The sequence below is a fragment of the Anomaloglossus baeobatrachus genome, chromosome 5, assembly GCF_048569485.1.
Source record: "Anomaloglossus baeobatrachus isolate aAnoBae1 chromosome 5, aAnoBae1.hap1, whole genome shotgun sequence".
Lineage (NCBI taxonomy): Eukaryota > Metazoa > Chordata > Amphibia > Anura > Aromobatidae > Anomaloglossus > Anomaloglossus baeobatrachus.
Window position 1 is genome coordinate 252,499,437 of NC_134357.1, and position 16,909 is coordinate 252,516,345.

The 16,909-nt window shown below is 49.8% G+C and overlaps 1 protein-coding gene across 2 annotated transcripts in view; it reads left to right on the forward strand.

Moving 5' to 3' along the window:
• LOC142311168 (membrane-spanning 4-domains subfamily A member 8-like) overlaps nucleotides 1-16,909 on the forward strand; it is a 167,928-nt gene that overhangs the window by 20,468 nt on the left and 130,551 nt on the right. For both annotated transcript variants that reach the window (XM_075349349.1, XM_075349350.1), the window contains exon 2: nucleotides 16,063-16,392. In XM_075349349.1, coding sequence (XP_075205464.1) covers nucleotides 16,072-16,392 — 321 coding nt within the window. In that variant the 5' untranslated portion in view covers nucleotides 16,063-16,071. The remainder of the gene's footprint in view (nucleotides 1-16,062; nucleotides 16,393-16,909) is intronic.

The window sequence follows — 16,909 nt, forward strand, 5'->3', positions numbered from 1 at the left end:
TTCACCAGTTCTTGGAATACGGCAGGAGCGTTACACAGACCGAAGGGCATCACACAGTATTCATAGTGCCCATCGCGAGTATTAAACGCGGTCTTCCATTCGTCCCCAGAGCGGATACGAACTAGGTTGTAGGCACCCCGAAGATCCAGTTTGGTGAACACACGGGCTCCTCTGAGCCGATCGAACAGTTCGGGGATGAGCGGTAGGGGGTACTTGTTTTTTATAGTAATCTGATTCAAGCCCCGGTAGTCAATGCATGGGCGAAGGTCACCCTCTTTCTTCTTAACGAAGAAGAAGCCTGCTCCCGCAGGAGAGGAGGATCTCCGGATGAATCCCTTTGCCAGGCTTTCCATGATGTAGGTGGACATGGCCCTGGTTTCGGCTGGAGACAACGGATATATCCGTCCTCGAGGTGGTGTTGTTCCTGGGAGCAGGTCGATGGCGCAATCGTAGGGACGGTGTGGCGGAAGTACCTCAGACTCCTTCTTGTCAAAAACGTCCGTGAAGGACCAATAGGCCGAGGGCAGACCCGGTAGGTTCTCAAGAACCGGAGGTCGTCGGACTGGTTGTATAGACTTTAGACATCTCTCATGACAGGCAGAGCCCCAACGGGTGATTTCGCCAGTACCCCAGTTGACTGAGGGTTCGTGTGTTCGCAACCAAGGAAGTCCCAGCAGGACTTGGTGGGACATGTGTGGAAGGACGTAGAGAGCGATGTTCTCGGTGTGCAGAGCACCGATACGCAGTTCCACCGGCTTCGTGATCCAGGAGATGGTATCAGAGAGGGGTCTCCCATCCACCGAGGCAATCAGTAGGGGCTTCTCGAGTAGAGTAACAGGCAGCTGGTATTTGTCCACCGTGGCCTGCTGGATAAAATTGCCTGCTGCTCCGGAGTCGAGGTATGCCTCAGCCGTGAAGCGCGTCTCTCCTGTTGATACTTGTACCGTCCACATAACTGGGTCGGAGAGAGTCCCAGCACCTAGGGTGGCCTCTCCTACCAACCCTAGGCTTTGGAGTTTCCCGGCCTTTCCGGACAGGAGCGTAGGAGATGTGTGTCCCCTCCGCAGTAAAAGCAGAGGCCCTTGGCGAGCCGCTCTGCTCGACGTTGGTCAGACTGTCGTACTCGATCAACCTGCATGGGTTCGTGGACAGGAATCCCAGCTGTAGATGACTGTGGCACAGAGGACTTCTGTGGCGGAGAGGAGTGCCGTACCGCACGTCGCTCACGAACCAGCTCTCTGGAGCGCTCCTGAAAACGAATGTCCACTCGCGTGGCTAGGGCAATCAGGGCATCTAGGGTGGAGGGCATGTCACGACCCGCCAACTCATCTTTGATGCGACTTGACAGTCCTTCCCAGAAGGCGGCTGTCAGGGCCTCATTATTCCACCCGAGTTCAGAAGCCAAAGTGCGGAAACGGATGGCGTATTGGCCCACCGTCAGTGTTCCTTGACGTAGGCGGAGAAGTGATGAAGCAGACGCAGAGGCGCGTCCCGGCTCGTCAAAGGTACTGCGAAAGGCCTGCAGGAACTCTTGAAGATCCTTGGTCATGGGGTCCTCCTTCTCCCACAAGGGGTTCATCCACGCCAGTGCCTCGCCCTCCAGGTGAGACATTATAAAGGCGACCTTGGCTTGGTCGGAGGCGAACAGATGGGGCAGCTGCGTGAAGTGAAGGGAGCATTGGTTTATGAAGCCCCTGCAGGTCTTGGGATCTCCAGCATAACGAGGAGGTGACGCCAAACGGAGTCGGGAAGCATCCGACGCGGCTGCCACTGGTGCGGGAGCCGTGGATTGCCTAGTGGGAGACCTGGGTGCTGCAGGCGTCATTGATGCTTGTAATGTGTACAGGCGAGTGTCCACGGAGGTCATAAATTGCAGCATGCGGGTCTGGACTTCACGCTGGCGTTGGAGTTCCTCTTGCAGGGCCAATAGTGCTGCAGCGGGATCCATGGCCTGATCTTACTGTCAGGGCCGGGCGGTCGGGCAGACCCAGGAGGTGGATCCACTGGACCGAACTCTAAGATGGTGGTAGGGAGTCCGGTAGCTGAAGCACTGATGGGCAGCAGAACAGTCCGTGCAAGTGAAGGTAGCGAAGGAGTCCCTGGGACCACGGAGTCACAGATGGTAGTCCGGGTGACGTAGCTCAGGTTCGGAGGCCGAGATGATGTCAGGCGGGGTCCGGAACCTTGGGAGCGAGATGACAGGTCACCGCAGGGATCCGAGATGGTACGGACTGTCAGATGGCAGACGGACAGCGTGCGGGGCTCGGGATTCAGCAGGACTGGATGGCGAGGCGGGATCAGCTCTAGAAGAGAGATACGTAAGTATGGCAGGAAAACACAAGGAGACCTGACTCCTAGCTCAGAAAACACGAAGATCAGGCCCCGCCCCCTTGGACAAGAACCCCCTTTATACCCCGTACCTGCCTAACCTCATTTCCTGTTAATGGGCGCTGGCCCTTTAAGAAAGGGTCAGTGACCGCGCGCGCGCCCTAATGCGCGTGCGCGCGGCCCGGGTGCCAGAAGCCAGGGAAGGAGGCTGAGAGGAGGACGCAGGGGAGCCGAGCAGGGCCTGGGAGGCCGTCGGGCGCCGGGATCGGCGGCCAGGAAGCCCAGGAAGGACGGGCACAAGGGACTGGGACGCGGGGAGCGTGGCAGGTGAGCCGGGGAGCGGGGCAGGGGACCCGGGCAGGGGAGCCGAGGACCCGGGGAGCGTGACAATATATATATTCATATATACACACACACAGCCTTGGACTCTATAATATATATATATATATATATATATATATATATATACTAGAAGGTGGCCCGATTCTACGTATCGGGTATTCTAGAATTTACGTATTGTGTAGTTCATGTATGATTTTTGTTATATATATATATATATATATATATAGAGAGAGATGTTGTTGTCTGTAGTTACCAAGTGTTTGTGTAGGGCGCTGTACATGTTCTGGGTGTTGTCTGGGTGTGACGGGGGGTGAGAGCGGTGTTGTATGTGTGTTGCGTGTGTTGCGTTGTTTGTGGAGCGCTGTGTGTCTGTAGCGTTGTGTGTGTGTTGCGCGGTTTGTGTGTGTGTGGTGTGTTTTGGGGGGAGGTATGTTTTGTGCAATGTGTGTGTTGTGCGGTATGTGCGTATATTTGTGTGTGCCGCGGTGTTTGTGTGTTGGGTGTTGTGTGTGTGCAGCGTTGTCTGTGTGTGTGGGTGTCTGTGTAGGGCAGTTGTTTGTGGTTCCCAGTGTGTGTGTGTGTGTGTGGTGTGTGTTGTGCAGTGCGCGCGCGCGTGTGTGTGTGTGTGTGTGTGTGCATCAGCCTCTCTTCTCTCAGCCTACCTCTCCCAGCCTCCCTCCTCCCAGCCTCCCTCAGCATCAGCCTCCCTCTCCCAGCCTCCCCAGCATCAGCCTCCGCCAGCATCAGCCTCTCTCCTTCCAGCCTCCTCCAGCATCAGCCTCCCTCTCCCAGCCTTCCCCAGGATCAGCCTCTCTCCTCCCAGCCTCCGTCCTCCCAGCCTTCCCCAGCATCAGCTTTCCCCTCCCAGCCTCCCTCAGCATCAGCCTTCCCCAGCATCAGCCTCCCGTTCCCAGCCTTCCCCAGGATCAGCCTCTCTCCTCCCAGCCTCCTTCCTCCCAGCCTTCCCCAGCATCAGCTTTCCCCTCCCAGCGTCCCTCAGCATCAGCCTCCCTCAGCATCAGCCTCCCGTTCCCAGCCTTCCCCAGGATCAGCCTCTCTCCTCCCAGCCTCCTTCCTCCCAGCCTCCCTCAGCATCAGCCTCCCCAAGCATCAGCCTCCACCAGCATTAGCCTCTCTCCTTCCAGCCTCCTCCAGCATCAGCCTCCCTCTCCCAGCCTTCCCCAGGATCAGCCTCTCTCCTCCCAGCCTCCGTCCTCCCAGCCTTCCCCAGCATCAGCTTTCCCCTCCCAGCCTCCCTCAGCATCAGCCTTCCCCAGCATCAGCCTCCCGTTCCCAGCCTTCCCCAGGATCAGCCTCTCTCCTCCCAGCCTCCGTCCTCCCAGCCTTCCCCAGCATCAGCTTTCCCCTCCCAGCCTCCCTCAGCATCAGCCTCCCTCAGCATCAGCCTCTCGTTCCCAGCCTTCCCCAGGATCAGCCTCTCTCCTCCCAGCCTCCTTCCTCCCAGCCTCCCTCAGCATCAGCCTTCCCCTCCCAGTCTCCCCCAGCATCAGCCTCCCCAAGCATCAGCCTCCACCAGCATTAGCCTCTCTCCTTCCAGCCTCCCCCAGCATCAGCCTCCCCAAGCATCAGCCTCCACCAGCATCAGCCTCCCTCGTCCCAGCCTCCCCCTTCCAGCCTCCCCCAGCATCAGCCTCTCTCCTCCCAGCCTTCCCCATGATCAGCCTCTCTGCTCCCAGCCTCCTCCAGCACGCCGTGCTCCTCTGCCGACACTCACACACCCGATCGCATCCACTCACACACACCCGATCGCATCCACTCACACACACCCGATCGCATCCACTCACACACACCCGATCGCATCCACTCACACACACCCGATCGCATCCACTCACACACACCCGATCGCATCCACTCACACACACCCGATCGCATACACTCACACACACAGACACTGACGATATCGCACATACGCGCTTATACTCACAACATCCGGGGATATCACATGCTTCTGGCCATGTGATCCCCCGGCAGGTCCTGGAAGATCACAACAGCACAGTATCGAGGCCGAGAAGCAAGCGATATCCCAGGATGTTGTGAGTATGTGGATGCGATGTGATGTGTGAGGTGTGTGTGAGTGTGATCTGATTTGTGTGTGTATGTGTGTGCTGTTATGTGTGTGTGCTGTTATGTGTCTGTATTTTCCGCAGCTGCAGGACCTTGATGTGTGGATGCGATGTGATGTGTGTGTGAGGTGTGTGTGAGAGTGAGTGTGAGCCGGTGTACACTGGTAACTATGATACACATCGGGTAACTAAGGGACCTTAGTTACCCGATGTGTATAATGGTTACCAGCTTTCACGGCCTCCGTGAAGATCCCAGCATCGCAAGGTTATGTGTGGCGCTGCCGGGATCCTGACGGAGCCGGTGTAGAAGCAAGCGATATCCCAGCATGTTGTGATGTGTGAGGTGTGTGTGAGAGTGAGTGTGATCTGATGTGTGTGTGTGTACTCACCTGGGAATCGGGGCTCCGTGTCAGTTGGGCCAGAGCGAGCGTGGATTGCGTGAGGGGGGCGGGGCCTGCAGAGAGCCGGGGCGAGAGGCCAATCCGTGTGGGGGGGCGGGGCCATGGCGAGCCCAGCGGCCAATCAGCTTTGTGTCACCGTAAGGACACAATTTCGGAGCATGACAGACAGACAGACAGACAGACAGACAGACAGAATAAGGCAATTATATATATAGATATATATATATATATATATTATATTTTCAGCCAGCAGATGTTCAGTTATAGGAACTGTTAATGTATGATTGCTGAGGATGTAGTGCAGAGGTGGAGTTTTTCCAAGAGTGATGGAGGGTTTGAGGGAGGCGGCGGAGCTGAGGTGGAGACTGGGCGGAGTCTCAAGGGGGCCCAAAACATTTGCCTATATGGGGCCCTGAAGTTCCTGGTGGCAACCCTGTGTACCATGCACTGGGATTCTTAAATGAAACACCATCAAAATGGAAGTAGGGAAAAAATAGAAAAGCAATTAGTGTTTTTAGGGAACGATAGAGAATTAATGCAAAGATATTAGAAACTAAATTAGATTATGGCACTAAATAGATAGGGATTTAGAATTAAAATTTGCCTTAGAATTAGCCCTTTAGCTTTTAGGAGTTATCTTGTTTTAGATCCATTAATTCGTAGCATATTGGTGCAGCAATGTGTCGTGAGACCCCATAGATTGCTCAAAGTCATCTGAGAAGTACACGGCTCAGAAAACAGGACTATGACTGCCTACTGCATCCACCCTGCTCTGTGCGCTCTCCTGCCTCATGAGCTGCACTTTTCTAAAAGACCTATTTAGCGATTGATGAGGGACTTCAGGGACCCCACAGATCTGCTGAAAATTAATGATCCTAAAACACATAAAAGACTTTTTCAAAAACTTAGTTACTCTTTAAGCTGCATTTACACTGCAGACGATTATCGATCTACCTAAACAAGCTGTCAGTCACCTGATGCAGGAGCAAGACGTGTTCGTATGGTGACATTTTCACTATTCACCTCCACGGGTAGGGGGGAATGCCCCGGGACTCAGTGATAGTGACGGGGATGTGCCGTTGGGAAGGTAAGGGTCACTTGCGTACTCACTCAGTCCATAAAGCTGACACCGACAACTTAGTAAACCAAAGTTCTGGACACCGCTGCCGCTGAGGGAAGCACGTTTGGGTCCCGTTCCTGCTGGTGTTGCCTGATGATCTGCGACCTTTCCCTTGGCACCTTGTTCTCTTCTTAGTTGGCCCCTATAGCTTGAAACTAGTCGGGTCCCGCTCCAAAGTATGGCTAACTGAGGGAGCTTGCTCTCAGGGTTCACGCTTGGGATTTCCTGGACCATTTTAGTGGAAAGTCCTATCCCCCTCGTTGTGCTAGTACTCCGATTTTGGTGCCCCGATTCATGTCCGCCTTCTTCATCAGGACAAGGAAAATAAAAGAACAGCCTGTTCTTTTATTTTCCTTGTCCTGAAGAAGAAGGTGGACATGCCTTTGAAACGCGTAGACCTTTGGAAATAAAGAAAAGGAATTTTTTACAACTTTGTGATATTGTGGTTTTTAGCGCAGCATCAAACCCGATTCTTTTATCTCTATTGTTTTTTTCTCCACGGCTATATCGGGGCTGCAGCTTACCACATTCTTTGCATTCAATTGTTTTGGCTTTCTCAGGAGTTGTGCCTGTCACAACCATAGCAGGTGAGTACCTGTCCTGTTGTTATATCTCCATTTATCATCGGATAAGACCCTATGTGCGCTTTTTTCCACAGTTTTCTCTGACGTTTACAATCCAGAGGGAACATCCCATCGTCCACCCTAGCAGAAATGGATCACATTCTTATGGGAACTACGTTGCCTCGATATTGGCTGAGACCACAACATATCATCCCTTCTATGTTAGAAGGCCGCCAAATTTTGTCTATTTGTCCAAAAGGACAAATCAACCACTCCTTCCCCTACATTAATGAAGTCCGCACCTCTTTTCAGGTCACCCAGAAGGCGCTGTTGCAAGTCATCTTCACCAGACAAAAACCTACTCATACCACTCACCCAAGCAAAAATGTCTTCTGCATAACTGCATGTGCCTGCCCTGGCCACCGCCACTGGGAGGGCAGCAGAACCCACCACATTTGCTACCCCTCCACCAGCAACTTCACCATCACTATCACTCCTAGCAACCACTCCACTCCATCACTCCTAGCAACCACTCCAGCACCTTCTACCATCACTGTCTCCATTTCCCCTCCAGACACAGTGTCACTCACCCCCTCCCCTCCTTCAAGCACTTCTGCCAAGGTAGGTTGAATCCCAGCTCCATTCACCATATTTACATTATGTACACTATTTACAATATTTACATCACCGTCTGCAGACCCCAAAGTCACAGCTGTGGACCGTAAGATCTCCATCTTTGCTACCGGGGCCACCGTCCAGTTCTCAAGAGCAATTTAGGCACTCTGCTCTCCAGAGATGGCAGCTGCTGTGCCTGCACCCTTAGCCCAAAGAGCCATACTGTCCACCCTTTCCAAGGGGCTGGCACCTTGCCTACATGCTTGCACAGGGGAATACCCACCAGCCCTCTGAACCCTCTGAAACACCTTTATTTGAGAGACGCCACTCCCCTACTGCTGTGAAGTGCCCTCCCCCCATCATTTTACCTAGACCTCCAGTGGTGACCGGCCCGAGTGTGGGGGGAGCAATGGGAACTCCTCCAGGCTCCCTTTGTTTGGCGCTACTGCCACCGATGTCAACCTACTGCCACTGCTGTGAGCCACAAGGACTGCACCTCCATCATTACCACCATTTCTTCTCTCACTCGCCCCATCTGACCCCCTACAGGACTCAGGTGCCCCTGCCCAGTGGATTTCCTTTGGGAGGCGGGAACTACAGTCCTCCCAGCCATGCTTACATAATTAAAACTCACCACCTGCAGTGTGGACCTTGTCTTCAGCTTTTTCTTCTTCTTTTTCTCCTCCTCTGGCAGTTCATCACCAAAGTAGGTCCACTGGCGACTCCAGGTTCTTAATTGCCCTTCAGTAGACCTCCCGAGTCACTGCTCTTCCGCTCCTCCTTGCTGTCACGTGTACTGGTTCAAGGCTAGTTCTCCCCTTACCATCTAGACCTTGCACTTTAAACGAGTTGTAAATGGTTTCTTCTACCTCCTTTTTCATTGTACCCTTACACTTATTCCTTGGTCATCCCCTGGTGCAGGTTATTGGTGTGTATAGGTTTTTGTTTACCTCCGTCTGTTTTTGTGTTGGTGGATTGTTGGGCCCCATCTTTGTCAATTCCCTGGGTGGTGGGGACTTAGTTGTTAGGACCTGGACAGGAGACAGGGCTACGTTGGAGGCTTGACCCTGACTATCTCTAAGTCTACCATCAGGATAAGGGACAGCGTAGGGTCCCCAGACTTAGGGTCAGTCGAGATGCCCCAGTTCCATATATACTATCCCATTACACTCACTCACTGCCATCAAGCTGTTTCTCCAATCCAGGTCTGATTCTGGCAGGGCTAACTTTAATCCTCCTCGACTATTGTTTGATAAGATTGTGTCCTCTTCTCTCTCCTGCATTTTCTCCTTGATTATCCTCTGCCTTCTATCTGTGTAGCCCTTTCCACTCCCTTCCTGTACACGCTGGAATATGCAGGGAGAAGCCATGCTCCCCATAACACACGTGAGTGGGCTGCTGATGACACTGCTGCTGATAGGGTTACTCCCTCTGCTGGGCAAGGCCAAGCCATGGCCATCAATAACACTACAAAAGGGGGTGGCTGCTTCCTGGCTGCTGGCTTCTCCTTCCGCCAGGTGGGTGTTCTCTTCAGGAGGGGTATTGCTGTTAGGTAGGAACACTACCGGAAACTTCACCAGGAGGGGCACCGCCGTTTTACTTGGCACCACCTGGGGGCAGAGCGCAGCCTTGCTGGGTCAATCTGGGACCTCCCTCGGCTGGGGCACCATCACCCAACTGGGGAGCACTGCTCTCTGGGACCTCCCCCCCACCAGACTGAGCACAGCAGGTAGGCAGGGTGCTTCTTGCTAGTGGGCCAGCGCTGGATGAGGCTATGTTGGCGAGCACACTGTAGGTCACAGCAACTCCACGAGCTAATATGACCCCTCTATTGGTCAACCTCACTAAGTGGTTCAGCAACCTGCTCCCCACCGTCCCAGATTAATCCCGCCATGTCTGCAAAACACTTATCATTCTTAAACTTCTCCATGAAGGGACCCAAATTCCTTAGGATTCCCTCATGGAGTGCCACCAGCGCCCCCAACTCCTCCTTTAGCTTCTGTACCTGGGTTGCCAGGTCTGCACGCCCCTTGCTATGCATGTGGTCATGCCAGAACCTGGTCTCCTTAAGCTCCCAGTGTAGCCTGCCGATCTTCACCCCAATCTGCTCGTGGGTAACCTGGGCTGTATAGGCACCCACACTTTCTCAGGAGTCCATTATCCCCCCAACACCTCTCTAACTGAATGCTGGTCTGCCTTGATGTTTCAGGGGCAGCCATGGACCCCTTAGCTTGAGCCGGAAAGGGAGATGCAGTTCTCCTCACTCTGGTGGTTCTCCTGTTTCCTCCATTGCAGCAGCCTTTGCCTCCCTGCCCACGCTAGTGTGATCCAGGGGGCAGGAGCCATAGGAGCCTTCCCAGAATCACTGCCTCCTTGCTGGGGAAAAAAGGAGTCAGGAATCGGGCATCTCTCTGGAAAAAACTCACTGCTGCTCTGGAAGTTCTGATCTACTGCAAAATGTGACTACTCCCAGGATACTCAGGGAATATTGAGATTCCCTCGGCTGCTACACTGTTTCTTGGTCCGCTCATTACATTACTGCGTCCCCCGCGCACCTTCTGTGACAACGTCTCTGATTGGCTGCAGTCATACTGCGGCGTGCCGGCATCTGTGATAGGTTGCCCTCACAATAGCAGTCTGGGGCAAGATGTGCAGTGTAAAAATAAATAAATAATTGGAAAAATTACGTAGGGTCCCCAGTATATTGATACCCAGTGCAAATAAAGCAGATGGCTACAGGCTGCAGTTCATCAGCTGTGCACGTTATCTTGGCTGTGTAGCTTTTTTAAATTATTTAAATAAATTGTTTTAAAAACCAGCGTGATGTCATTTCCAATTTTGATACCCAGCCAAGACAGCTGGGGGCTGGTATCCTCAAGCTGTGGAGCCCTATGGTTATTGGACCCTCAGCCTAAAAATAGCAGCCTGCAGCTGCCCCAGAGGTGGCGCATCCATGAGATGCGACGATTCCAGTGCTCTATCCGGCTCATTCTGATTGCCCTGGAGCAGTGGCAATCAGGGTAACATAAGGGGTTAAGGACAGATGTAATTTATAAAAAAATGTATGGACATTGAGTATTTGGTTGCAGACATTTCAGCACTAGATCTGAATCTCCTGGTTTTGATGTGTTTTTGACATTATTTTCTGCCAGGAGATTCAGATTTGTACTATGAATTTGTGCAGGCATTTCTGCACTAAATCTGCATCCCTTGTCAAAAAAATGGACGGAAACGACATAAAAAACACATGTGGTCTCATAGACCCCTCCCCATTACTAACCTCGGGCTTGATGACAGCTGTGAATTTTGACAAGTCACAGCTGTCATTAACCTTTTATATTACCCCGATTGCCACCACTCCAGGGTAATCGAGATGAGCTGGGTAAAGCACCAGAATTGTTGCATCTCACAGATATAACAATTATGGGTGGCTGCTGGCTGCTACTTTTAAGCTAGAGAGGGCAAAAACCATGGACCTCCTGAACCTGAGAATACCAGCCCCCAGCTGTCTGCTTTATCTTGGCTGAGTATCAAAATTGGGTGGGACCACATGCCGTTTTTTTAAAATATTTAACTAATTTTTAAAAAGCCATATGAGGTCCCTCGTATTTTGAAACTCAGCCAAGATAATGCTCACAGCTGAGGGCTGCAGCCTGTAACTGTCTGCTTTATCTGCGCTGGGTATTAAAGTACAGGTGACCCTATGTCAGTTTTTCCAATTATTTATTTTTACACTCCACCAATCACAGAGAAGGTGGGAGGGGGAAGCAGGACTTCATCTAATCAGACTCTGACAAAGAGGGTGGGTGGGGGAGGAAATGCATATTCATAAGGGTTAATGAGCGGACCAGGAAGTAGTGTGACAGGGAAACTGGGTAAGTGTAATTCTCCTGCTTTAATGACCAGAAGTCTTTTTTTTTTTTCACTGCGCCTGCAAATCACTGTAATGCCGGTAGCAAAGATGGTTACGGCATTAATGTGATTGGCAGGCAATCCCAGCATGTTTAGTGGCTGAAAATCAGGTGCCACACATGCTGGGAGGGGTCTCAAAACTCATGAGGCGAATACCAAAATACTCGACAAGTAACTTATATCGCGAAAACCTTAATATTTGTGCAAATAATGAATAGTGCTGAGTGTATTCAGTAATCATTAGTTAAAGAAAGTACTGTTTACATGAAAGTGCGGTCACAGACTGTCTAAACAAGCTATTAAACAATTAAAGATCTGCTTGATATGGCAGATGAGCAGTCATTTAAATCCTGCATTTATCTACTATATTTAGCCACCACCTGCATTTAGCCACCCTTAGATCTTGGTACCCCACAGGTTTTGGTACCAAAATTACTTCACATCCACAGCTCATTTCTGCAGACTTCTGTTTTCTCTGATCTCTCCGCTCCTCTGCAGCACATTCTGACATTGTGTCCTTAAAAAAACGGTGTAATTATAATGTTACTTGAATAAAAATAATCACCCATGCTATTGAAAGGAGTCATGGGCGCCAGGCTGGGCGGGCCACGCAGCCGTTTGCCAGAAAGAGTCAGTGCCTGTGGCTCACTTCGCGTGGGGTGTGCAACACTTTCTTTTCTCTTCAGGGTGATGCCCATCACCCCACAGCCAGTCACCATCATAGACACAGTATTAAAAACAAACAACAATGGGATTTTCTGAGCAAAGAAAACTTGAAATTTTACTTTCTTTGCCACCATTGCGGCAGATATGGCCTCTATTTCTACAATTCTGCTACTGCTAGTTCCTGGGGTACTATGTCTCGGCCAATCATCGCTTTCGTGGACCTCATGTCTGCAAGCTGCTGGGCCTGTGCCTCTGTTCCCCGCTCTTCTTAGCACCGCTATCGCTGCCCCAGTGGGCAGTGAGTCATAGGCTCCAGACCTTCCGAGGCGAGGACAACTCTCTCTTACTTGAACCATTCTGCAGAACTGGCACCTCAATAGGCCCGTCTCTCCAACCAACCCATTGGCCATCTATCACTCCTCCACTCTTAACTTTAAGCTTCCTCCTAACTTTGAAGTGCCTACCACTGTTATGCATGCTAAAACCCTCAACATTTATCCAGCTAACATATTTCACTATATGTTGTTAATACATTTGCAGCATATAAAATATCATATAGCAACATCCTTTGTCTTACCAGCCTTCAAATCTGGTGGTGTCAGATGCTGCATGGCCTCAGTTCTGCTACAGCAAAACACTGCATCTAACATGTACAATGCACTTAGTTCAAAACTCTTCTTTAGAAACACAGGGAATAGCATACCATGAAATTGGTGAGGGTAAAGTCGACTACCTCCTTCACTGTGCCCTAAATAAATAACTGCCCCTCACTGTGTTCCTTGCTCAAAAGATATATACCATGATCACCACACCATTCCCTCTTCTATACCATGACCACCACACCATCCCCCTTATATACCATGACCACCACACTGTCCCCCCCTTATATATCACGACCACCACATTTCCCCCCCAGATACCACGTACACCACACCATCCTCCTTATATACCATGACCACAACACCGCCCCTTCCCTTATATACCATGACCACCACACTGTCTACCCCTTTTATACCATAACCACCACACCATTTCCCTTTATATACCATGACCACCACACCATCTCCCCTTATGAGTTACACTAACCACACCCTCCTCACTTGAACTATGATCTCCACACTGCCTCCACCTCATGCTTCCCCTCTTTAAACTGTTTCCCTCATATTAGACTTCTCCATACTGAGCCATGTTGCCCTTTTTTCCATATTAAGCCCACCTCATGTGCCCCCTTTTCCATACAGATCCCACCTCATGCTGCCCCCTTTTCTATACAGATCCCACCCCACGCTGCCCCCTTTTTTTAGTGAGGGGAACTGAACGTGATAGACAGGAAATTCAGATGGAGCAAGAGGGAGAAAGAATAAGAGAGAGAGAAAAAGAGAGCGAGAGAGAGAGAAAAAGAGAGAAAGAAAAAGAGAGAAAGAGAAAAAGAGAGAGAGAAATAGAGAGAGAGTTAAAGAGAGAGAAAAAGAGATGGAGAAAAAGAGAGAGAGAAAAAGAGAGAGAGAAAAAGAGAGAGCGAGAGACAAAAAAAGAGAGAGAGAAAGAGAGAGAGAAAGAGAGAGAGAAAAAGAGAGAGAGAGAAAAAGGGAGCGAAAGAGAGAGAGAGATAAAAAGAGAGAGAGAAAGGAAGAGAAAGAGAGAGAAAGAGAGAGAAAGAGAGAGAGAAAGAAAGAAAGAGAAAGAGAGAGAGAGACACTACCGCCCCATCATCACCGCACACACCGGCACTACCGCACCCATCATCACTGCACATACCGGCACTACCGCACCCATCATCAGCGCACACACACCGGCACTACCGCCCCCATCATCACCGCACACATGCAGGCACTACCGCCCCCATCATCACCGCACACACCGGCACTACCGCACCCATCATCACTACATACACCGGCACTACCTCACCCATCATCAGCACACACACGCAGGCACTAGTGCCCCCATCATCACTGCTCACACCGGCACTACTGCACCCATCATCAGCGCACACACACCGGCACTACCGCACCCATCATCCCTGCACACACACTGGCACTACTGCTCCCATCACCGTACACACATCGGCACTACCTGAGTGACGTCACCACTGACAGCGCGACTCAGTTTCTGTGCGGAGCTCACAGGAGCGGCGGTGTTCTACTGCCGCTCCTGTCAGCTTCCGATAGGGCAGAACTAAAAGCATCGTAGGACCTCCTGTGGATTACGTCGGACCTGGAGGGGTATTTGGGGATTTTAATAAAGTGGTGAAAGAGGGTGTTTTTTTGTCTTTTATTTCAAATAAAGGATTTTTTCGGGTGTATGTGTTTATTTACTTTTACTTACAGGTTAATCATGGAAGGTGTCTCATAGATGCCTGCCTCGATTAACCTAGGACTTAATGACAGATGTGGGCTGCCATTAACTCCTTATTACCCCAATTGCCATTGCACCAGGGCAATTCGGGATGAGCCGGGCAGAGTCCCGGGACTGTCGCATCTAATTGATGCGGCAATTCTGGGCGGCTGCTGGCTGATATTTTGAGGCTGGTGGGCTCCCCATAACATGGGGCTCCCCATCCTGAGAATACCAGCCTTCAGCCATGTGGCTTTATCTTGGCTGGTATCAAAATTGGGGGGGGGCCGCATGCCGTTTTTTTTTAATTATTTATTTATTTATTGTACTGCACGATATAGACCCACCCACCGGTGGCTGTAATTGGTTGCAGTGAGACAGCTGTCACTCAGCGTGGTGGGGTGTCTGACTGCAGCCAAATATAGGCGCTGGTGGGCGGGGGAAGCAGGTAATACAAGATGGAATAATGAGCGGCCGGCATTTTCAAAAGAGGAGAAGCCGCCAGAGACGTGACAGCCGTGCAGCGCCGTGCCGGTGATCGGTCAGTGATCGATAAGTATGAGAGAGGGGGGGAGAGGGAGAGACGGACCGACAGACAGACAGAGAGATAGAGACCGAGAGAGAAAGAGACCGACCAACAGACCGAGAGATAGAGACCGAGAGAGAAAGAGACCGACCAACAGACCGACAGAGGGAGAGACCGACAGAGAGAGGGAGAGACCGACAGAGAGAGGGAGAGACCGACAGAGAGAGACTCTGTGATCACGCCTGTCTATCAGCATGCCAGCGTTCACATGCGTTTGCGTGCAGTATAGTCAGGATCCAGTGATAAACAGTATTTGGACGCAGCTCAAAAACGCTACAAGTAGCGTTTTTAAAAAATGTTAAAATACTGCAACTCCCTGGATCCTCACTAAACAGCACGCAAACGCATGTCAACGCATGTTAACGCTTGTAGACGCATGTCCATTGCAAATGCATTGAAATTAAAACGTATTTGCACTGGATCCGCTTTTGCAGCAAAAAAACCGTTCAGGACACATGTTAAAAAACCGTAGTGTGAAAGCAGCCTAATACAAATGAATACAGGTACACCTCCCCTCCCCCTCAAAGACTCTGCTTTTTGTATAGAGTCTAAGGAAGGGGAGATTTAAAAGGAAAATAAAAATTTAAAATATTGACCCTGGTGCTGCCCCCAGTGTCCTGCCGCCCTAGGCACCAGACCTCAGGTGCCTGGTGGTAAATATGGTCCTGTATATGTATATAAAATTTTTAAAATCTTTGTCAGATCCTATTGGTCACTTTTCTTTCCATGTGTTTGAATTTTCCGTTATTTTAATCTCTATTTTAATCTTGATTGTTTCCTAATAAAATAAATATATTAAAGAATTACTTTTAATTCAGATTTTTTTTCTAATGTATTCGCTACATGTGGCTCTTTAGGTTGTATATTTGACTTTGCAGACATATAGCTCTTAGAATCAATATGTTTGGTGTTAAAAATAACTAATAAGAATTTATCTTTAACTTCCATTGATCACTTATTTCCCAAGGCTGTATTTTCTTTTTCTAATGGTGTTGACGACCTAGATAAAAAAAATTCCAAAGTATCCCTTTAACTGTGCAAAAATGTTGTGTGTTTTATTTATATAGTTCATTACTAATATTTGTGCTTTTTCCTCTTTATTTTTTTTCAGTAACTTTTTATGATGTCTAAACCAAATATGTTTCCTGTCAATGGCTTTATGGTTCCTCCCAATGGTCCTCCTGCTCCTCCAAATTCCATACCTTATCAGTTCCAGTCTAACATGATGCCAAGACAAAATGGACCCAATGAATATTCAACTATTCCACCATGGAATGCCAAACATGTTGGCCCACAAAGTATTCCCTCAATGACCACACAGCAATGGAGTGCCCAGCCTGGTGTGACAGTGCAATGTAACCCAAATTATATGATACCTCCACTATCCAGTCCTACATCATGGGTTCAGGCATTTGAAAAAGGAAAACCAAAAGCTTTAGGGGTAAGTTTTGTTTTAATAGACTGTAAAAATATAAAATCATCCCAGTGAAATGCGGCTACTTCAATGGTTTTCCCAAAAACATACAATAATAAAAGGCAATTAATGCACACACACAATTAAAAGTTATACAGGCTGATCTGTGAAAACAGCTTTTTGTAGAAAAATGGACATCAACTCTAACCATTTTTGGTTACCAATTTCTTTAGCTTCAGTTGTCCAGATAAAGAGTTTTGGTGTCCTATAATTTGCCATGGCAGGCTACAAAGTAGACAGTCAACCTAGCTGTCAGTCAGGGGAAAAGTTGTGGTGCGTAAAGCCAAAAAAGAACCTGATCCTAAAGAGGGAAGATGTATGAGGTGACATCAGTGCATTGTTTCTGAAAGGAGTAATGAGAATTGATTAGAAGGAAAAGTTTCGCATCAGAAGGGGAAGATTGGATTTGGAATCTATTGGGTCAAGAAGTAGACCACTGGATGTCTAGGCCTGAGGATTAATTTACTTTTAGAATTATGGTATA